General features: G+C 43.6%; 1 protein-coding gene across 1 annotated transcript in view; it reads right to left on the reverse strand.

Annotated features, from left to right (window-relative positions):
- Window positions 1-23468, reverse strand: part of NAALADL2 (N-acetylated alpha-linked acidic dipeptidase like 2) — a 1185913-nt gene that overhangs the window by 77034 nt on the left and 1085411 nt on the right. Inside the window, exon 13 of the mRNA XM_044292072.1 lies at window positions 2569-2764. Coding sequence (XP_044148007.1) covers window positions 2569-2764 — 196 coding nt within the window. The remainder of the gene's footprint in view (window positions 1-2568; window positions 2765-23468) is intronic.

Here is a 23468-nt window from a genome sequence, read left to right on the forward strand (position 1 = left end):
CCGCCGCTGCACTACAGTAATACAGTGGTATTACACTACAGTGGTCCGCATATGGCAGGTCCGCAATGCAATACACGGGCACCGGCCAATGTGCACTCCGCATCACAGATGGGGACCCATTCACTTGAATGAGTCCGCAATCACAGAGATGCAGAACGAAGGCATGGATCGGAACCACATGGAAGCACTATGGAGTGCTTCCGTGGTGTTTCTGGCCGTTCCTCCGCACCCCAATAAAATAGAACGTATTCAATTTTTTGGCGGGGGGCGGATGGTTAACGGACCAATTCAAGTTGAATGGGTCCGGATCCGTCCCGGCCGCTGCACGGACGTTGCCCGTGCGTTGGGGATTGGGCTTTATCGCCCAAGGGCCCACATGAACCTGGAGCTGGCCCTGCAGACAACATACACATGACAGATGGGGGTGGGGGCGGCGTTCGGGGCGAGCATAAGGTTGGGAGTGCGGCAGCTGCAGAGTCGAAGTCACCACGTAAAGCTGCGTGCCTGCCCGCCCGCCCGCGCGAATGCTTGCTTCTGCAGCTCTGCTCCTGCTAGTTAGCCTGTCTGTGCCCAGGCCCCAGCTTCAGACAGGAGAGGAGGACTGTGTGCGGCAGCACTGCACTGGCACTGCTGCGCCTGTAGCCAGAGGACGAGGCGCTCTCCCAAGAACTCTGCCTGGCCCTGCCCTGGCCGGCCCCTAGGCAAGCTAAGAAAAGTAAGAAAAAAAAAGTTTCAAATAAAGTATGTACCCCCCTACTACCTCACCTCATATCCTGCCTGCTTGGGCCCAGCCCCTCCTCAACCCCGATACCCTATAACTTAGGGGTATAAGGGTACATTATACTTAGGGTAATATAACTGAGGACCCCTGTATAATGTCCCCTGATAGCACTGAGTTCTCCTCAGTTATATTACCCTTGTATAATGCAAAGAAGAGTTTGTCCAGCCTTGCTTCGTGGTAATCCAACAGGCACTGGCAGTCATGAGTAAGGGTAGGCTGTCTCCTGTTTCTCGCAGGGTATGGGTATCAGGAGTCCTGGTGGCACACTGCAGGATGGCATAGCCTGCTACAGGTGCCAGTCAGCCACAGCACCAGTGTGTGTAACAGATCTGAGGGCCCCAATGACAACAAATCATTTACTGCCCCGTGCAGGTCAAACGTCAAAGACTATTACCAGGGACTCACAAGGGCGCAGAACCATTTTGTTATCTTATTTATATATACTTATTTAGTATTTTTCAGTAGTATGATTAGCTGGTGAAAATTATTAGTGCCCCCCCCCCCCCATTTTTGACTGTGTATCTTCTGTGCCCCCCCTATATATTGATCCTAGAGTCACCACTGTCTGTATGTACAGCACACAACTGATTGGGGGTTTTATTCTAGACACCAGTCTCTGAATTTCCAGACTTCACCTATGTGTTGTTGTGTGTTTCTATGACATTTTCGAAGATCATTGTGGTAAGATTTTCTTTAAGGCAGTGAATATACCAGCTGTCTGGATGTAAACATTGTTGCCCAATGACTAAATTGGTCTACCAATTCCCCTCTGAAATAATGGATCTCAGACAGAAATTGCTAAAATGCATGCAAAATGTGCATAACTGAGCATAATGGATGAACAGGATCGTTTATTTTTGCTTACTTTTCTGTTCTTCTGATGGATCAGAAGAATGGAAAAACAAAATGGTGATTTGAACTGAGCCTAAGAGTGTCAAATGATACAAAGGGTGCTGCATGTTACCAATGCACATATCAGAGGGAAACTCATTTGGATATTCCATGAATTAACACTAAAAGGGCATCTGTTTATATCTATGAAACTGGTTGACCTGTTGCATGTGCGCTTGGAAGCTGAAGGCATCTGTGCTGGTGCCATGTTCAGATGTGCCCACATTGCTGTTAAAAATTATGTTTTAATAAGCAGTGTATCTAAAGAGGATGCAGAGATAGCAGTCGCTACTGGGTCCAAGAGCCTGAGAGGGCCCAAAGACCATTGTGCCGCATAAGAAGACACAATCATTATAGAAACTGCCTGCTGTTTAAGTTGCACCTCAAGAATTTGGCATGAGACGGGTGATGTTTCAATTTCTGTCTCGGGCAGCATGAAGGCAATGTGTTTCCCTGCCCCTTTTCACAAAGCAATGAGAGAAGGGGGCCCAAGCTGAACTTTTGCACCAAGGCCCAGAAGCCTTTAGCTATGCCCCTGGCTTTAATATCTGCAGATGGACCTCTAGGAGCAACAGGGCATTACTGTTACTCCTAGAGGATCTGCTCTCTCTGCAACTGCCACAATCTCTGCAACTTGATCGACAGGGTCAGGCAGTGTAAACGTGATGACGCCTGGTTCTGTTAATCAAAGAGGAGAGGATGCAACAGTTGCAGAGGAAGTAGAGCCTCTAGGAGTAACAGCAATGTTCCTAGAGGCTCCTTTGCATATATTAAAATAATTTTGTTCTCAGCAATATGGACACATATAAACATAGGACCAACACAGATGCCTTCAGCTGCCAATCAAACAGGGCAGCCTGTTGACAGATGCTCTTTAAGTTGTGTAAAAATATTACCTGAAGAATCCAGGAGGAGAAGCACTGATCAGGAAGTTTTTTTCCATATTTTGTAGAACATCATTTAACATTCTGACTCTAATGGGAACTCTTTCGTTGGGGTCATTCGCTGGTCTCATTTCATTAGACTGGAACCATTGTACAGTTTCTCTTAAATGCTTTGCCATTTCTATTATATCAGTAGAAACATCATGACCTAAAATCCAACACCACAATTTTAATATTATGTAAAATATACCTTTATTATCATCATCATCATCATCATCATAGATAACACTTTTTAAACATGAGGTTTATTTGGTTGGGATTTTCTGATTTACACATAACATTTTTATTTCCAGTGAAGATTGATTTATGTAGATTTTGTAACAGAAATGTATAGTTGCTGTTCAAGAAATATGAGAAGGGAGCATTTTTATGTGTTTTGAATTACATGGGCCAGCACATCCAGTGATAAAATTATGTAATTTACTCCGATAACAAAATGGTAACATTGTAAAAAGAAACACCTATAAATTGTGTTAACCTGCTGTTTTGTATTAAACAAGTGTATTTATGGGTTAAAATGCCTTCAGTTTTAATAAGGCAGGAAATAGCATCTGCATAAAGGTAATAAATATATTGTATCCCTAAACAATGAAGTCATTTTTTTCAAATAAATAAAAGCACAGTTAATAGCTGGTTTGACACGATACTAAATTTGTCCCAAAGTGTGTCCAGACTAACATAATATTTAATGGCAGAGTCCTTGGAGCTCTTTAGATGGGATCTGCAGATTTTAATACTTTACTAGAAACTTAAATGAAGGTTAAAAGGGGAAAAATGCACATTTTAAACAAGGTTGAGTAAAAACAAGCATTATTGATCTGAACTAAAGGTTGCTAACTAGAACCGATTCATAAAATCTGCTCTGAATAGTGGCACAGGCACTCTGTTTCTGCTGCTGTGGCAGCAACTGCTCATGAGCCGCTACACTTCCAAGTAGCGTCTCATAAATAGTCGCTGCACTGAAATCAGAAGCAGAGACTCTGCGCTTGCGCCACTACTCTGAGCAGTGGTGTTGGCCTTAAGATCATTAGGGCTGGCTGTGATGACTGGCCATTCAAGCAACAGGTGGTGAATCCTCACTTCTCAGCTTTGGAGATACCCTACCTCATCTCTAGTGCTTACAGTTTCAGCTATTCATTTATACTACAGTATCTATCCTAAGGGTGCCTTTACATGTGGAAGATTTTGTTGCAGAATTTTCTGTGACTGAAAATCAGTTCCATTCACCTGATTGGTTTTAAAGAAATCCAATTGCTTGCCACCCCATTCAAATGCATGGAACTGATTTTCAGTCACAGAATATTCTTCAGCAAAATTAGCCACATGTGAAAGGACCCTAAGATGTCAATATTGAGTTGCCTTTATTACCCATGTGAACTAAAATTGCAAATTCATTTTTATAGTAAACATTTCTGTAAATGAAAATTGGTGCCTTTCACATTAATTTGGTGTTTTTTTTTTTTTTTTTCTTCTGGCAAGCACATGGATGTCTGCATATTCCCATTCAGCTAAATATGATTTTTTTTGCAACAGATCTGCAGCATGTCAATATTTCCTTAACCATCCCTATGTTCTATAAACAATGAACAGGTTAAGTATTTTAACTTCTTGCAGACAAAATGTATGCAAGAGTAAGGCCTCTTTCACACTTGGGTTGTCCGGATCCGGCGTGTACTCCACTTGCCAGAATTACACGCCGGATCCGGAAAAACGCAAGTGTACTGAAAGCATTTGAAGACGGATCCATCTTCAAAATGCTTTCAGTGTTACTATGGCAGCCAGGACGCTATTAAAGTCCTGGTTGCGATAGTAGGAGCGGGGGAGCGGTATACTTACAGTCCGTGCGGCTCCTGGGGGCGCTCCAGAGTGACGTCAGAGCGCCCCATGCGCATGGATGACGTGCCATGCGATCACGTGATCCATGTGCTTGGGGCGCTCTGACATCACTCTGGAGCGCTCCGGGAGCCGCACGGACGGTAAGTATGCTGCTCCCCACTACACTTTACCACGGCTGCCAGGACTTTAGCGTCCCGGCAGCCATGGTAACCATTGAGAAAAAGCAAAACGGATCCGGCAATGCGCCGAAACGACGTTTAGCTTAAGGCCGGATCTGGATCAATGCCTTTCAATGGCCATTAATTCCGGATCCGGCCTTGCGGCAAGTGTTCAGGATTTTTGGCCGGAGCAAAAAGCGCAGCATGCTGCAGTATTTTCTCCGGCCAAAAAACGTTCCCGTCCTGAACTGAAGACATCCTGATGCATCCTGAACGGATTTCTCTCCATTCAGAATGCATTAGGATAAAACTGATCAGGATTCTTCCGGCATAGAGCCCCGACGACGGAACTCTATGCCGGAAGAAAAGAACGCAAGTGTGAAAGAGCCCTTAAGAGAGCAAGTAACCCATTTACTTTTTATGAATGTATGACATATGGAACAGTTAAATAGTACTCAAAAGTGAACCTAAAAGGGTTACACATTTGGAAATGTATTTTTTTTCAGTGCATTTCCATTCAAACGTACATAAATTTACTTATTTTTAAAACTTTCCACTGCCATATTTTGATACCCACAACTTTCTTTTTATATTTTTGTCTAGCCATTTTAGAGCTATGGATATTTGTTTGATACCATTTGGTATGTGTGACTTTTTCATTGAAGCAACCAAAAAAATAGTGATTTGTCCTTTTTGACTTTTTTTATGTTATGCTGGATAAATACTGGATTATGCTGGATAAAAATGTTATAACAAATAAATACTTTTATATTTTAATACTTTGGGCATTCTTGAACTTAATGCATTCTTAAGGCTTCCTGATATGTTGCACAAAATATTTTGTCCATCAAAAAGCCCAAATATGACAATGGAAAAGTTAAAAAGTTAATGTGTCCATTTACCCAAATGTAAAGTCGTACTTGGTCATTAAATCCAAACAGGTGTGGTCCTTAAAGTATTAAAGCAGTCTGTTAACAGGTATGACCATGTGTTACATATGTAGTATAGATTCTGCATAGTATCAGCTAAATGGATGATTTCAGAAATCTCACCCACACACTGTGGAAAAAACTTGTAGCATAAATTGATTTGCAGTACAGGTTTTTAAATTGCATAATATCAGTCATTCGTTATGGGGTTTCAACCATGGCTTTCAACATTTGCAATGCAAAGGATAAAGACTTTTTGAGAAAATATGCAATGGACCAGCCAAATGTAGCCATGCTGTAAGATTATTCTCTGACAGCAGTATTTTGTTCAGTTTAGTTTCCGCCAGTATTTATATGCCCTAACCAAAAGTGGAACCTTTAGAGAAAACGGAAAGATTTGTACATCTTATGTTTTTAGAATTCACTTCTGCAATCTATGAATTAACCAATTCTTGTGGCAAGAAAGGGTTAGTTCACTTTTTTTTCATAAAAACAAATGTAAAATAAATATATAATAAAAATAAGTGAAATAAAACATAACTGAAATAAAAATAAAGTTATAGTTAATATTTATTTTTTTTCACAAAAAAGTTTTATTGTCAAAATGGCAATAATAAAGTACATCAGCTTCTTTGTGGACGCAGCCACATATGATGGGATAAACGTACATAATACCATTAATGTGTGGGCGCAGCCACTCTTGCAATGCCATATTTCAAACATTAGACAAACAATTTGTCCTACGGCACCCGCTCGGGTGCTGCCTACGTAGGACGGAGACATTTAATAAAAGGTAACATAGGGGGAAGGAAATTCAGAACACATAAGACAAACTAAAGAAAAGGAAGGACGGGAAAACGGAAAAAAAAAAAAAAAAAGGTAAAATGGATGGTCAGCTAATTAGTGTCATTAGAGCACCAGGTCCATGTAAAAGAGCCTTTCTATGGTCAGATGGGAAGGGCTAAGTTATCTAGGCATAGGGAATTTTGCCAGCCAAAGAGACCAATATGAGTGGAAATAGCGTACCCTGTCAGTCTGCTGGGCCCAAAGATGTTCGAATATAGCATGGGTAGAAATTTTGTCTATGAGATCACTCTTAGAAGGGATTAAGGATGATTTACATTTTTTAGCAATTAAGAGTTAGCAGTTAGTAATATATGGCAAATCAGTAATCTCGATTGTCTTGGAATCGAGTCAAGATCCAATGAGAGGAGTGCCATGGCCGGGGAAAGCGAAATTTTGTGACCTGTCACCTCTCTCATCAGGTCCCCAACCTCCGTCCAGAAGGGTTGGAGCGTGGCACACTCCCAGAAGATATGCAATATGTTACCTGGAGATTTCTGACATCGCCAGCACACATTATTAACATTGGGATAAAATCTACTCAATTTGGAGGGAGTAAAATACCACCGAGTGAGTATTTTGTGATAGCATTCCAATAGGTTAGAGCATTTAGTAGGGTGATGTGTGATTTTGATCGCTGATAGCCATTTAGATATCGGGAATGAGGTCCTTAAATCCCTCTCCCAGTTCATGAAGTGTGCCTTTTTGGACAAGTGTACATCTCCTATCACGTTTTTGTATATTGCATTTGTGGGATAGTTAATAGTTTTAAGCAGTAGTCATTCATAAGAAAATAAAATAATATATATTAGTTTTAGCAATAGTATAGCAGACTGTGTAAAATATGCAAACTTACATCATTTTTTATTTTTTTCATTTTTGCTTTCATAAAAAATAGGTATTCATTTTAGTTATATTTAGTATAGTATGGTGGGGGATTGTACATAAAATATACAAACACGTGCATTTTTTCTTTATTTTTTAAAAATACTGTAAAAAAATAAGTAAAATAAAAGCCAGAAGCATTAAATGTTCAAATTTCCCAAAAGATTGTCAACATAAAATAGTCACCTTGAAGGAGTTTCTAATGTTTTGGCACTGTACAAAATCTGTACTGGCAGTACGGTTCCATAAAACCAGCAATAGAAAAATAGGCTGTCAAAATCCCAAAAACACACTTTAGTCCCTTGAAGTCTTGCGATGAGCCCAGCCAGTAGATAATTTACATAAATAGCGTCCATTTTCACAGTACAAACATACGATAATAGTGTTTAAAAATGCTTTGTCTCAAGACAACAAATTAATAAGAAAGGAAAATATAAATGTTTTCCATATTTTCCCATTTTTCCTTATATCTGTCATTTAATAGCACAAAAGAAAGGTCTAAAGTGTCCTGTGAAAAATAATATCAAATACATGTAGGTTGGCCCAGAAATGTATTAGTCAATTGCAGTTAGATAGACCAATTGCTGAAACAAAAAAAATTGGCCTGGTAAGGAATGGGGGGTAAACACTCTTATTAGATAATGAAGCAGGTAAAGGGGTTATCCTGCCATTTATATTGATGACCTACCGTCAGGATAGGTCATCAATATCTTATCAATGGGGGGTCTAACACCTGGCAGCTACGCCGATCAGCTGTTTGAAGAGAAGGCAGCGCTCCATGGGAGCACTGCTTCCTGTTAATTACACTGCACTTGGTGCAGTGCAATGACAAGTACTGAATCCATTTAGGCCCCTTGCAGACGGGCGTGTCCGGATTGGGTCCGGATGCATTGCGAATGCGTTTAGTGAATAATGCGCAATTTCACAAAGTCATTCAGTTTTGTCTGCAATCACGTTCAATTGTTAAGTTTTTAATGTGCAGGTGCAATGTGATTTAATGCATTCTGCACGCGCATGATAAAAACCTGAAGGTATACAAACAACATCTTTTAGCAACCATCTGTCAAAAATGCATCACATCCGCATTTGCTTGCAGATGCGATTTTCACGCAGCTATATTCACTTGTATGGGGCCAGCATTGCGTAAAAATCTCAGAATATAGAACAGGCAACGCACAAGCGATGCGTGAAAACTAATGCATATGTGCACAGTCCCATTGAAATAAATGGGTCCGGATTCCGTGCGGAAGCAATGCATCACATCAAGCATTGCACCTGCGCGGAATACTCGCTCATGTTAAAGGGGCCTTGCTTCCATAGAGCAAGTACTTGTAGTTACACTATGCCACCACTACACCGGAGATGACGTGTGGTGTAGTGAGGAGGAATCCATGCTCGCATGAAGCGCTGCCTCCTTTTAAAACATCTGATTTGGACACCTGCTTATAAGATATTGATGATAAGTCATCAATATAAATGGCAGGATGCCCCCTTTAGGCTGGGTTCACACGGACGTTGCAAGTGACATGCGGGTTCAGATGCAGGTGCATTGCGGGAAAATGTGTGATTTCTCCCCGCGAGTGCAAAGCGTTTTAATGCGTCTTGCACGTGTGTGATAAAAATCGGCATGTTTGGTACCCAGACCTGAACCCGGACGTCTTCACAGAAGTTTGGGTTTGGGTTAGGTGTTGTGTAGATTTTATTATTTTCCCTTATAACATGGTTAAAAGGGAAAATAATAGCATTCTTAATACAGAATGCTTAGCAAAATAAGGATGGAGGGGTAAAAAATAAATAAAAATAATTTAACTCACCTTAATCCACTTGTTCACGCAGCCCAGCTTCTCTTCTGTCTTCTTCTTTGATCTGTGAGGAAAAGGACCTGTGGCGACGTCACTGTTCTCATCACATGGTCTGTCACATGATCCATCACCATTCTTTACCCATCCATCCTTATTTTACTAAGCATTCTGTATTAAGAATGCTATTATTTTCCCTTATAACCATGTTATAAGGGAAAATAATAACGATCAGGTCCCCATCCCGATCATCACCTAGCAACCATGCGGTTGCTTGCAATTTTCACGCAGCCCCATTCACTTCTATGGGGCCTGCGTTACGTGAAAAACACACAATATAGAGCATGCTGCGATTGAAATCATGTGAAAATTACCGCTCATGTGCACAGCCCCATAGTGAATGGGTCCGGGTCCTGCGCGGAAAACTCACCCGTGTGAAAGAAGCCATAAACTACATAATATTTATGACTAGTAAACTAGATGCAGCATATTACATACAGGTCCTTCTCAAAAAATTTGTATATTGTGATAAAGTTCATTATTTTCTGTAATGTACTGATAAACATTAGACTTTCATATATTTTAGATTCATTACACACCAACTGAAGTAGTTCAAGCCTTTTATTGTTTTAATATTGATGATTTTGGCATACAGCTCATGAAAACCCAAATTTCCTATCTAAAAAAAATTAGCATATTTCATCCGACCAATAAAAGAAAAGTGTTTTTAATACAAAAAAAGTCAACCTTCAAATAATTATGTTCAGTTCTGCATTCAATACTTGGTCGGGAATCCTTTTGCAGAAATGACTGCTGTAATGCGGCGTGGCATGGAGGCAATCAGCCTGTGGCACTGCTGAGGTGTTATGGAGGCCCAGGATGCTTCGATAGCTGCCTTAAGCTCATCCAGAGTGTTGGGTCTTGCGTCTCTCAACTTTCTCTCCCCAATATCCCACAGATTCTCTATGGGGTTTAGGTCAGGAGAGTTGGCAGGCCAATTGAGCACAGTAATACCATGGTCAGTAAACCATTTACCAGTGGTTTTGGCACTGTCAGCAGGTGCCAGGTCGTGCTGAAAAATGAAATCTTCATCTCCATAAAGCTTTTCAGCAGATGGAAACATGAAGTGCTCCAAAATCTCCTGATAGCTAGCTGCATTGACCCTGCCCTTGATAAAACACAGTGGACCAACACCAGCAGCTGACATGGCACCCCAGACCATCACTGACTGTGGGTACTTGACACTGGACTTCAGGCATTTTGGCATTTCCCTCTCCCCAGTCTTCCTCCAGACTCTGGCACCTTGATTTCCGAATGACATGCAAAATTTGCTTTCATCCGAAAAAAGTACTTTGGACCACTGAGCAACAGTGCTGCTTCTCTGTAGCCCAGGTCAGGCGCTTCTGCCGCTGTTTCTGGTTCAAAAGTGGCTTGACCTGGGGAATGCGGCACCTGTAGCCCATTTCCTGCACACGCCTGTACACGGTGGCTCTGGATGTTTCTACTCCAGACTCAGTCCACTGCTTCCGCAGGTCCCCCAAGGTCTGGAATCGGTCCTTCTCCACAATCTTCCTCAGGGTCCGGTCACCTCTTCTCGTTGTGCAGCGTTTTCTGCCACACTTTTTCCTTCCCACAGACTTCCCACTGAGGTGCCTTGATACAGCCTATTCATTCAGAAATTTCTTTCTGTGTCTTACCCTCTTGCTTGAGGGTGTCAATGATGGCCTTCTGGACAGCAGTCAGGTCGGCATTCTTACCCATGATTGCGGTTTTGAGAAATGAACCAGGCTGGGAGTTTTTAAAAGCCTCAGGAATCTTTTGCAGGTGTTTAGAGTTAATTAGTTGATTCAGATGATTAGGTTAATAGCTCGTTTAGAGAACCTTTTCATGATATGCTTTTTTTTTTAGATAGGAATTTGGGGTTTTCATGAGCTGTATGCCAAAATCATCAATATTAAAACAATAAAAGGCTTGAACTACTTCAGTTGGTGTGTAATGAATCTAAAATATATGAAAGTCTAATGTTTATCAGTACATTACAGAAAATAATGAACTTTATCACAATATGCTAATTTTTTTAGAAGGACCTGTAGTTACATAGTTGTTAAGGTTGGAAAAAGACAAAAGTCCATCAAGTTCAACCTGTAATCCTGCTATATTGATCCACAGAACAAATCCCTGGATTAAAGTCCATCTTCCTTTTAAAAAGGGGTTGGGCCGAAGAGAAAGGGTGTGTAAAACATGATTTCTATACATTGTCATAAGCCTCAATGTTATTTTGAATTAAAATGTCCTCTAAAGCTTTTTTGAAGCCATCTACTGTATTTGATGTGACCTGCTCCTGCGACAAGCTATTCCAGAGATTCACAGACCTTACTGTAAAGAATGTATGTCGGATCTTATGACAATCTTTTTTTCTCCAGGCATAGGGAGTGGCCCCTTACTTTTTGAGGGGGTTTAACACAGAATAGCTTCCCTTGATATTTTTTGTATGGTCCATTTATAAGTTAATCATATCCTTCCCCCTTAGACGTCTTTCTTCAAGGCTAAACAAATTCAGTTTGTTTAATCTTTGCTCATAGCTAAGATCTTCCAGGCCCTTTAGGAGTTTAGTCGCTCTCCTCTGTATTAAGAAAATAATTATCATATTTGAGCACTTAAAGATGTTTGCTGGTACACTAAAATATAGCGGTAAAGGTCAAGAATGTTATAAAAGTAGAGAAAGAAGATTAGTTATCTGAGGCCTCAGATTGGCATGCACACATTTTCAGGTCAGTTGGAGCACTTTCAGGTTGGATAGAATTGAATCATCAATTATCAAGTTTTGTATGAATCAGTCATCGCTACATGCGACCACTGCAACCAATCACTGGACTTGGCAGTCACCTGACATAGTCAAGCACAACCTCAATGTATTTTTCAAACCAGGCAACCTCATATGACCACTGGGGCCAATGATTGGCTATAGCCATCATATGATGTAGTCAGGGTTGTCCTCTCTAAAGTGCTGAAAGGTAGCTTTGGAACAGGAGGATTGAGCAGGAAAATGTTGCTTCTTTTTATTTTACAATATTTCTGGCCTTTGTCACAATTTTGGGGTCTTGGAAAACTATTTTAAGTCTGACATCCTTTTTTAGTAACCTTTTTCAGAACATGGCTGAACCTCTCTAACAAAACACTAACAGAATTAACACATTTTTAAATTGTATGCTGAAGATACCAGCAGATTTTGCTGACCTAATTACCTTCAGCATGATGATTGCATAAGATTGTACATATAAGGAATAAGTATATTAATGAGATAAGCCCTAAGCAAACTACTTGTGTGATCTGCATCATGGGAAGCATAACTACTCACTACAGCATTTTTTGTACAGTTATAGCTTATCTTTGCCTTGAGATAGAGAGAGGTGTCACACAAATGCTATTACTATAAATGTTTCTTTGGGCTATGTTCAGTAAACTTTAAAGATGTTATGCTTAATAAAGTAATTTGTAAGTTTTCTCCCTGAAGGAGGCATGTTATAGAAGGTAACCCTCATTGTGCTAACTAGTATTTAAATTACAGCTTAAAATCCTCCTAGGTAAAAAGTATGAATGTTACAAAATATATTAAATATTCTACCACCACATAAAATAGAACTGTCCAACTGATTAGTGACTTGACATATCTGCAATGGTGTAACTAATGATTTATGGACATAGTAGTTCTATAGGAGTTTGTCAATTTTAAGCAATACAATTATATTGCATTTAAAGAACAATACTAAATACAAGTAAATATCTTTAAAATATTGTATTGTATTACTATGAGTTTTGAGGTTGAATTGGCCAGAAGAAAAACACCAGATGAAAGACCACACTGGAAGACTACAAATATGCCATTTGTTTTTGTATGCAGTTTCCATAAAAGTAGTTCTGCAAAAATCTCCAGATTAACGACAAATCAAGACAGTAGCCCTAAACATCGGGTGAACAGTCAAGAAGACAAGACACCCCAAACAAAGCAAACTGTACACTGGCCATCTCATTTTCATTCAAGTGAGTTAAACTTCCTTAAAAAGGAGCACTCCTTTCCAGTAGCAACAAATCTTAAAATGTAAAAGTTGAATGCAGTAGTTGTAAGGACAAGTGTAATAAATAGAACAACTTAAAGGTTGACAAATGGACTGCAGTTTGAGTGCATGTACGCTGGCAGAATAATCATTTCAGGTTTTTTTGTTCATATTTGTCCTACAATATCAAGAGGGAAGACAGTTTTTATTTATTGCATCCTATTTCAGATACAGTACTTGCTCCTAGTCTACCGGATAGGTTCTAGTTCTTATATCATTTAAGATTTGTGGTGCTATTTCCTGTGATTTAAAGTAGACTAGTACAAATGAGTACAGAGCAACCATTTGTTTTCATCAAAGCATAAGATACAATCTTTGCTTCTATCCAAAAATAATTTGTCCTTTTTTAACCAAATACCTAAACCAAGGTCATTCATTTTCAGAAGAAAAAGCTTTCAAATGTGGTCCAATAAATCAGCTCCAACAAATTACTCAGCAGTAAATTATCTGTCCTTCCTGTAACTGTAAGAACGGAGTGATCTGCTGTTGCAATGAGCCTTTGTAAAAGATGTATGTAGGGTTGGTCACTTATCATAGGTACTGAACTACAAGCTATAAACAGGATGAATACTTAGTGGCCTGTCACTATCAATATAAACTTTACAAATCGAGCAATATTTAAAAGGGTTGTCCATGAAAAATATTCTACATTTTCAAACCTTTTTCTGGATCTAAATACTTTTTTAAATGCATGTTATAAAAAAATTTGTATAGCCACCAAGTTATTCAATCTACCAGTACAACGCCATCTACTGTTTACTTTTCTTCAGAGGTGGACATACACATTTAGTTCTGGCCGTCAACTGCTATCAACCATATCTACCGTTATAAGCCGTGACAGTTACAAGGGGAGAGCTGCAGCAGAAAGGATCCCACCCCCCTTGAGAAAAGGCATGCTCCTTAGCAGGCTCAGACTGGTCCACAGGTGTACAGGTGAATCCCCAGGTGGACCCCTGAGCAAGGTGGGCCCCTAATCTTCTATCCTGTGCACAAGTGACATATAGTGCAGTAGACTTACTGCACTACATATTGATAGGCAGCATACAGCACCTCAACTAGCCTATGTTCATTAAAAAAAACAAAAAAAAAACGGGGAAGATTATTTAAGAAACTACCCAGTTTAATAATATGATCAGATGCTGCCAACCAGAATTGTCTTTTCCCAAGGACCCACCATCTCAAATTCACTGCAAGGACCTCCATAGTCAATTATCTTATTGCATCTTGCAGCTGACGGCTACTGTGTGAGCAGGTAATATTTAAAAGTATCCATATGGTGGGCCCCCAAAATAAATTTTACTGGTGGGCCCTAGGCAACTCAGTCCAACACTGCACCTGAGCTATCAGTTTTACATTGATTTTGGCATAACCAATCGTCTTTTGTTTACATTGTTCTTGACCCTAAACATTTAGTAGATTGTAATGATATTTTAAACATAGAACACGTTGTCCATAGCATACTATGTATATAAAAGCAAAATGTAAAATACTGTAGCACACAAAAGCTCTTCAAACACATTCTAAGTTTAAGGGTCAGTGAAAAATATGATGAATATCAAAGTTCAAGATAAATGGTAAGTAGAGATGAGCAAATCAAAACTGACAAAGTGGAATTCGATATGAATTTCAGGAAAAATTTGATTCGCACCAAATGCAAATCTCCTTAAACTTCGTAGTAATGAATCACATTTTTCCTAAAATGGCTGCTGCACTTGTGAGGACATTGAGAAAGGTAGTCTGGGAAGGAGGGATCACCCATACTGACATGCATGCAGCCAATCAGCAGCCAGCCAGCCCTGTGCTGTCACAACCCTATAAATACGGCAGCCATCTTAGATTCTACCATTTACCAGTGTACTTAGTGCAGGGAGAGACGTGTCTGCAGGCACTAGGGACAGTGATAGAAAAATTGTCATTGTGCTAAAAATATTTTAAAAAAATAAAACAATTTTCAAGTGCAGGAAAAGATTATGCAAGGTGTAGGGAAAGGATAGGGAGGAATCATTAAACTGCATTTCTGTTGAACAGGGTTCATTCGGGGAGGTGACAGCCTGGGTAATAGGAACATTCCTATTAGACCTTGCAGCATGACGTGGCACCCAAATTGCCATTATACAGCTCTGTAATTCCAGCAAACCGTTCTTCTTAGGGTGCAAGTGCTGTTTGATGCAACCATTAGCAGGTTAGGGGTTATTACAAGGAAATATTTCTGTGTCTTATTTGCCCATGTGCGGTGCACTTATCTGTAGTAAAGGCTATTGTGGGGTATTTTAGCGGAAAGAAAATTAATTTACCGCTCTGCGGTGCAGTAATCTGTAGTAAAGGCTTTTGTGTGGTGTTTTAGTGGAAAAAGAAAAAAAAATATTTACCGCTCAGCAGTGCAGTTATCTATAGCAAAGGCTTTTGTGCAGTGTTTAAATTTCCTTTTTATATATTTGATCTAACAGTATGTCAGGCAGAGAAGTGCCAGGCCCTGCACAGGGGAGTGCCAGAGGCCTAAATGTTTCTGGCACAGGCAGAGGTTGCAGCAGAGTAAGGGGCATGGCAGCAGGGGTCACTTCGAGAGGCCTGAGCTCCCAGTCTTAGCTAGCAGTCATGTCATGACCAGCAACCCAGCGGTTCTTGAGTGGTTGACTCGATCTTTGACTTCATCGCAAGTGACATCAGACACCCCCAGCCAAGAGTCAGTGGGTTCATTAGACAGAATCCTTAGTTGACATGGCCCTGGAGCAGGCCCTTCGCGCTCACCTGTCCTCAACATTCCTCTGTCCTTTTCTGTTCCCAGAGCCACAGAAGTATTGTATGCTATGGGTTCATCTTCACTATACAGCGAAGACAAGGTACTAGAGGACATTCAGCGGCTACTGCCCAGCCAAAATCTGGAGGAGACATCAGCCGCTTCCTCCACTACGCAGGCATGTAGTGATGAGGAGAGTGGCATGGGAGCTGGTGTTGCAAACAGTCAGGCTCCTGACCCAGAGACTGCTGAGGAGGACATCAGTGACGTGCAGACAGTAGGATGATGTAGCTGATCGCATTTGGGAGCTAAGTGACGAAGGGGCTTCATCATCTTCGGGAGAAGAGGGTGGCAGCTTTCCCTTGAGTCAGCGGCAGAGCCAGCAACTCGCTAGCGTGGGCAGGAGTCAGCAGGGTGGGAGCAGGAGCCAAACATGCCAGGTGTAGATCACCTGCTTCATGGGAACCTATTTGCCTGGGAAGTGTCAGTGCACGGGTTCAAGGAGGTAGCGGCGGCAGCATTCAATTAGCGCATAGTGTTAGTGGTAAAATCACCTACTCGGCTGCGTGGCAGTTTTTTTTTAAGCCGCCGGAGGAGGTGAATGTGGCTATATGTAGAATCTGTGGGCAGAAGGTGAAGCATGAGCACGATGTGTATTTTATCAATACGACCCCGCATCAACATATGCAGCGTCGCCATCCAGTGGCCTGGCAGAACCATGGCTCTGATGTGGTGGTCTAGCCTGCTGCATCACCCAGTGGCACACACCTGGTTTCAGGCAGTCAAAGCTCTATCACCTCAGCCGAAGTTACCTGTCTGTCATTCCCATCATCTACTGGTCCTGATGCTCCTGCTCCTCCTACTCCTACGCCTCGTCACTTATTCCATCAGTAATCGATCAGCGAAGTGATGGCTAAGAGACAACAATATGCGTGCACTCATCCAACGGCACAGAAACTGAATGTGCTCCTGTCCAAGTTGCTGGTGCTGCAATCCCTCACTATCTAAGTGGTGGACTCTGCATCTTTCAGAGAACTGATGGCTTGTGCCGAGCCGAGGTGGAGTGTCCCAAGCTGTCATTTCTTTGCTAAAAAGGAAGTACCAGCCCTGCAAAAATAAGTAGAACAGAAGGTGGGCCAGTCCTTGAGCCTGTCTGTGTCTGCCAAAGTGGACGGCAGCACCGACGTTTGGAGCTGTAACTATGGTCAGGGACAGTACATGTCCTTTACGGCCCACTGAGTAAATGTGGTTCCTGCACAGCCATGCCAGCAACTTGGCCAGGTGACACCGCTTCCACCTCCACCTTGCCACGCCGTTGGTCCAGCGACAATGTCCACCTCTGCCTCCTCATCCTCCACCATGTCCTCAGCCTCCACTGCACTGACAATTCAGTGCCCTTCTAGCATACCACATGTGCAGAGCACAGCGGTGTCACACTGTTCTTGACCTCATATGCCTGGGCGAACAGAGTCACACAGGTGAGGAACTGCTCCGTGTCCTTCAGCAAGAAATTGAATCCTGGCTTTCTCCCTGACTTTTCAAAATCCCAACAATGGTAACCGACAACTGGGAGAACATTGTGGAGGGCTCAGCCATGCCCCCTGCATGGCACATGTGTTCGATCTGGTTGTCAAGTGGTTCCTGAAGTCTTCCACCATCTGCAAGACATAATTAATAAACTAATCCTTGAGTTGCAGCGGCAGAACAGCATCCCCCAATATAGGCTGATATGCGACGTTTCTGCCCGTTGGAATTCCACCCTTCATATGTTGGACTGACTGTACAAACAGAGATAGGCCATCAACGATTTCCTAATGATCCAAGCGGACAGGAGTACTCCTCTATGTAACTTCGATGTCAGCCAGTGGCAGCTCATGCGTGACACCTGCCGCTTGCTCAGTCCCTTTGAAGAGGCTACGTTATTTGTCAGTCGCCAGGACAACGGGATGAACGTCATTCGACTACTTCATGTCCTGGAACAGACTGACTTCTTGGTAGCCAAACTGGATTTGTGGCCGCAAATGTCAGAGTTAGCCCTGGAAAAGCTTTTCTGCCCGACCACTAGTGTGGCATCAGAGCGGGTGTCTAGTGCGGCGGGGGCCATAGTTACTCCAAGAAGAACTTGGCTGTCCATGTGGAGAGACTGACCTTTGTCAAAATGATGTAAATCGCAGAAATAGACGGCAGCATCTCCAATCCAAACAAGCTTTTTTTTCGCACATAGTGCATGAGACAGTACACACAATCTTGATACAGCAACGTTTCGTCTACATCTTTAGCCTTTATCAAGCTAATACAGACGTGTATAGACTGGATATATAAAGGGCTATAAACACCTCCCCCAATTGCAATTAACCAGTCAAACATCTAATTAGATATGTCTAAAACCTGTGTCTCATAGTTCAGCAAACACATATCACATGGGTCGCATAACATAATCTAAGTTGGTTAACCATATGCCCACACTGAACAAAATGTTTAGCTATTGGCTTTTCCATGTTCGCTTTTCGAATAGTACTCTTATGTTTGTTGATCCTTTCCATGATCACCAATGTGGTTTCACCAATGTAGACCAGACTACATGGACACTGGATCATATATATCACGTATCTAGACTTGCAAATATAATACCAATTTATCAGAAACATCTGCGCGGTATAGGGGTGCGCAAAGGTGTTACCTTTAATCATGTTGCCACAATTGCAGCATCCCAAACACGGGAAATGACCTGTCTTCCGTGGGGCCAAACACAATTGTCTATCTGTTCTCATACTCCCTACATCTGTTTTAATCAAACCATCCTGTAAATTCCGTTGTCTTTTATATGCCATCACGGGTTGAGTCTGAAACTCCTTCACTTGAGGTAACCCCTTTTGGAGAATATGTCAGTCCTTAATAATGCGTGCTATCGGGCCACTATAAGTGCCATAAGTTGACACAAAGGGGATCCTATCTATATCCCTAGATGTCAGATTTTCTTGTATGGTAACTTCACTTCTTGTGTTTATGGCCCGGTCACGTGTCCTATCCAACAATTTCCGTGGGTAACCTCTATCCTTAAAATTCTTACACATTTCATCAATTCTCAGACTGGATTGTTGTTCATCACATATAGTTCTCCTAACCCTAAGTAATTGACTCCAAGGGAGTGACTCTATCATCTATCATCCGTTGCGGATGGCAACTGTCAAATCTCAATAGATTATTCCTATCTGTGAGTTTTTGATATAAATCCGTTTTAATACAACTCCTCTCAACATTAGACCCTCTCTTCCAGAAATTGTAGCTCGTCCCTAGACACTACCTTGGTGAACTGTAAACCAGGTACTCCATTATTCAGATGTTGGTGGAATCTTTCCAATTCCTCCAGGGTATCACGCCAAATCAAAAATACATCGTCGATGTAGCGCCACCAGCACAGGAAACTCTCCCAAAACGTTTACCTGTAAACCAGCTCATCCTCCACCTCGGCCATAAAGATGTTAGCATACTTTGGGGCCACATTGGACCCCATGGCTGTACCCCGCCGTTGCTGGTTCCAATCTCTCCCGTCCTTAGCCACGACTCTTTTTAGCATGGACTTCAGGGTCTTATTAAACCGTTCTACTAACCCATCGGTTTGGGGATGGTAGACGGACGTGTGCAGGTGTTTAATATTTAATTGCTTACACAATTCCTTTGTTATTTTGGACATAAAGGGTGTGCCTGGTCCGTCAGAATCCCCTTTGGTATCCCCACCCGGGTAAACATACTCATGAGCTCTTTAGCTATTACCTTGGCTGACATATGGCGCAATAGGACCGCCTCCGGATACCGCGTTGCATAGTCCAACACTACCAGGATGTGTTGGTGACCTCGAGCTGATTTAATAATGGGGCCTACCAGATCCATGGCAAACCTTTCGAAGGGCACCTCTATAATGGGCATAGGTACCAGTGGACTGCGATACTGAGGTTGGGGGCTAGTCACCTGACACACTGGACAGGACTGACAGAACCTCTGGACTTTCTCATATACCCCAGGCCAATAGAACTGTTGTAGAATTCGCTCCAGCGTTTTCTTAATCCCCAGATGCCCTCCCAATACATGCACATGCGCTAAATCCAAGACCATTAGCCGGTAAGGCTGGGGCACCACCAGTTGTTCCACCACCTCCTACCTCACCTTGTCTACCCTGCATAACAGGTCCTGGTTATAGGCCAGGTGAGGAAATACGGTATCGGCGCCGGGATGCTGGGCAACGCCATTAATCACCGACACACCTTCTCTAGCCCGCAATAATGTTGAATCCTGGAGCTGTGCGGTCCAGAAGGTTTCTCGGGGTACCTCCAGATCCAGCATGGACGAACTTTCTACTGTCTCACCCGCCAATACTTCTAGGGGAAACTGGTCAGGGTTACACTCCACCTCCCCTACGGTGACCTCTACAGCTAGGGCCCCTGCCTCGGGGTCCTCGGGCTCGGGACCCAGACATTTTTCTTCCCCACAGGTAGGCAACCTGTTCCTCCAAAAAGTCCAGAACAGGGGAAAGTCCCTCCCCAATATTGCTGCATAAGGGAGCCGTCTCCCCATTCCGACGACATGTGGTACCTCCTTCCCACACACCGCCAGGGTAACCTTATTGGTGGGATACTCCCGGCGATCCCTATGTATACAGACAATGGTAGGGGTTTCCCTTTCTGGGAGTTTTTCCGTTACCAGGGACTCATGGACCAAAGTTACCAGGCTCCCAGAGTCCAGCAGGGCCTGCACAGAGTTTCCATTAACTACGACATCACACACCGGAGGGGTGTCTGCAGCCAGCAGGGGGTCAGCTATATACACCGGTTGGGCATAAAAAGTGGACCGGCAAGCGAACCCTCAGTCTATGGGTTCGGATGCCCTAGGGCACTTGGCTGCCACATGTCCCCAGTCCTGACAATGCCAATATCTGATCCCCGCAGCCTCCCTCCTCCCCAGGGTATTCCTCCCACGGACTGGAGATCCACTCCCCCCTTATGAGGTGGGATCCCTTTTTCAGGATCCCGGGTCGGCAACGGGGGTTGACATGACTTCGATAGTACCACTGAGTCCCCCACCAAATACTGAGTGGCCATATACCTATCCACCAGGCTAACCAGTTGTTCCAGGTTGCCGGGATCGCCATGTCCCACCCAGCACTGTACGGTATGCACGAACTTGTCGACCATGACCCTTTCAACCATCTGAGAAGCGCTCAACATTCCAGGCTGAAGCCATTTTTTTACTAGATGAAGTAAGTCATAGGCTTGTGACCGGGCAGGTCGGGACTCGGCAAACACACACTGATACACCCTGTGCGCTCGCACATAGGTGTTTACCCACAAGTCAAAATAGGCCTTTTGTGCGTCCCCCACCAGAAAAGGCGCCACCACCTCAGCCCACTGCTCCAATGGCAGCCTCTCTTGCTCCGCGGTTCTTTCGAACACCGTCAGGAATGCCTCTGTATCATCTTCCAGACCCATTTTTCTCAGGCCGGATCAAACTTTGTCCCTGTCGGTAGACACAGTCGGGGTTGTCGCGGTTGAAACTCCTTGCAGGGATGTTCGCACCGACTCTTGCATGCCTACCAGCTGCTGCATTAGGAGATTGTTTGTCTTGCTGCTGTGCACACATAGCCTCCTCATGTCTTTTTTGCTGTAGCTCATTACTTTCCCTCTGAGCCTGCAAAGCCTGTTGCTGCTGTAAATTACTCTGAATCAGTGTCACGGCTGAGGATGGGGGAAACCCTCAGCCGTGCGATGCCAGATGATGTTATGGCTGCTCAGCCAGGACAACAGGATAGGGAGCAGGTCACCTCCTACAGCGTCCCTAACCTGACCCTAACTCCTATCTGCATGGGCCGACCCTAAAGGTAAAAGGACCCATGCGCAGGAACCTAGGAGCCCTGACTTACCCTCCGTTCGGTCCCTAGCTAGGAGTCAGGGTCAGGTTAGGGACGCTGTAGGAGGTGACCTGCTCGCTATCCTGTTGTCCTGGCCGAGCAGCCATAACATCATCTGGCATCGCACGGCTGAGGGTTTCCTCCATCCTCAGCCGTGACAGTATGACCACAGGGGTGGCTCTCACTGGCAGGTAGAAAATACAGGAGGCTGCTCCAGCAAAGCATGGCTGAAGCAACCTCCAGACCTGGGAAAACAGTGAGGCTTTATAGGCCAAGAAGCCACACCCCACAGTCGGACACACCCAGTGAGACACACACACACTGGGAAGGTAGTTAACCCTTCCAGCACCAGAGAAGGGAAACACACATTAAAGGGAAAGTGTCCAACTCACTAACACACACTGTGGCTGTTGCCGTAGGCAACGACATGGGTGGCACTCATGTCCTGGGAGTCAGCCCGAAGGCCGGGACACTGCCACCACATGTACAACAACGACCAAACGTTGCCACGGACAACCACAGTGAAGGGAAGGGTCAGTGCACACCACACATAAAACCAAGTGTACACATACACACACACCTAACAGAAAGGTTGCTAGGTGTAACCGCATGAAGATGCCGCAAGCTGCCTAGCACCAGCTCAGGCTGCTATCTGCGACAAACTCCAACCACTTGTTGCCCGCGGCAACCACAAGTGAGGCAACACACAAGCAGCCCTCACCTATGGTTGAACAACCAAAAGCAAACCGCAGGCAACCGCCTGCGGTTAAGGAGTCACGGTCATGGCAATGGCCGTGACAATCAGGTGCTTAATGGCCTCCTCCATCTTGTCAGGAACCATAAAACTTGCAGGCCTGATATATGACATGCAGTCCAACACAACTTTTGCCTCAGGCCTGCCTCACTGCAGGAATGCCTGCTCCAAGCCACCAATTGTGGGGACGCGCGTGTGGTAGGCTACAATAGCGGCGGCAGTATTGAGGCAATCACAGACAGTCTTTGTGATACACCGTGACTTTATTCACACCAAAGGCATAACAGTCAATGTGCAGACCACACAGGTGCATATCCACACAGTGCATAGAACAAAAGTCCTTCCATAGAAAATAAACAGCAGGTTTGAGTCACCTTGTGTTTGGACAGACCACAGCGGTCCTGAAGGCTTCTAGCCTACCTGCCTTTGTCTCCCTCAGGCCAAAGCCCCTTTGGCTAGTAGCCCCAAAGGTCCCAGGGCTATGCTTCAATGTGTGCTGAGCCCAGACTCTCCTTCACCAGCACTGACTTTGTCTGTAGAAATCTCCAGCACAGCAAGACACATCCCACACCCATCTTCAGGAGGCTGGGTTCTTTAAAAGCCCAGCTCCACCAAAAACCTGGGCTGGCCATGGGGAACAGGCACCCACCCAGCTCTTTGCCTGTTCCCAGTAAGAACCGGCCCGGACACGCTGCGCCAGCAGCATTCGCCGCTGTAACCGTAATCATCCGGTTCTTACTCCACCGAGGCCAGGACCTCAGGTGGCACGTATCGTCCATTCATTATTATCCCGGGGACTCTCCTAAAATATATATATAGGGCCGGTGCAAGGATTTTTGGCAATAGAAGCAAAGCTACATTTTGCCCCCCCCCCCCCCCCCTGCAGCTCACCTG

The sequence above is a fragment of the Bufo gargarizans genome, chromosome 4 (assembly GCF_014858855.1).
Source record: "Bufo gargarizans isolate SCDJY-AF-19 chromosome 4, ASM1485885v1, whole genome shotgun sequence".
In the NCBI taxonomy this organism is placed as follows: domain Eukaryota; kingdom Metazoa; phylum Chordata; class Amphibia; order Anura; family Bufonidae; genus Bufo; species Bufo gargarizans.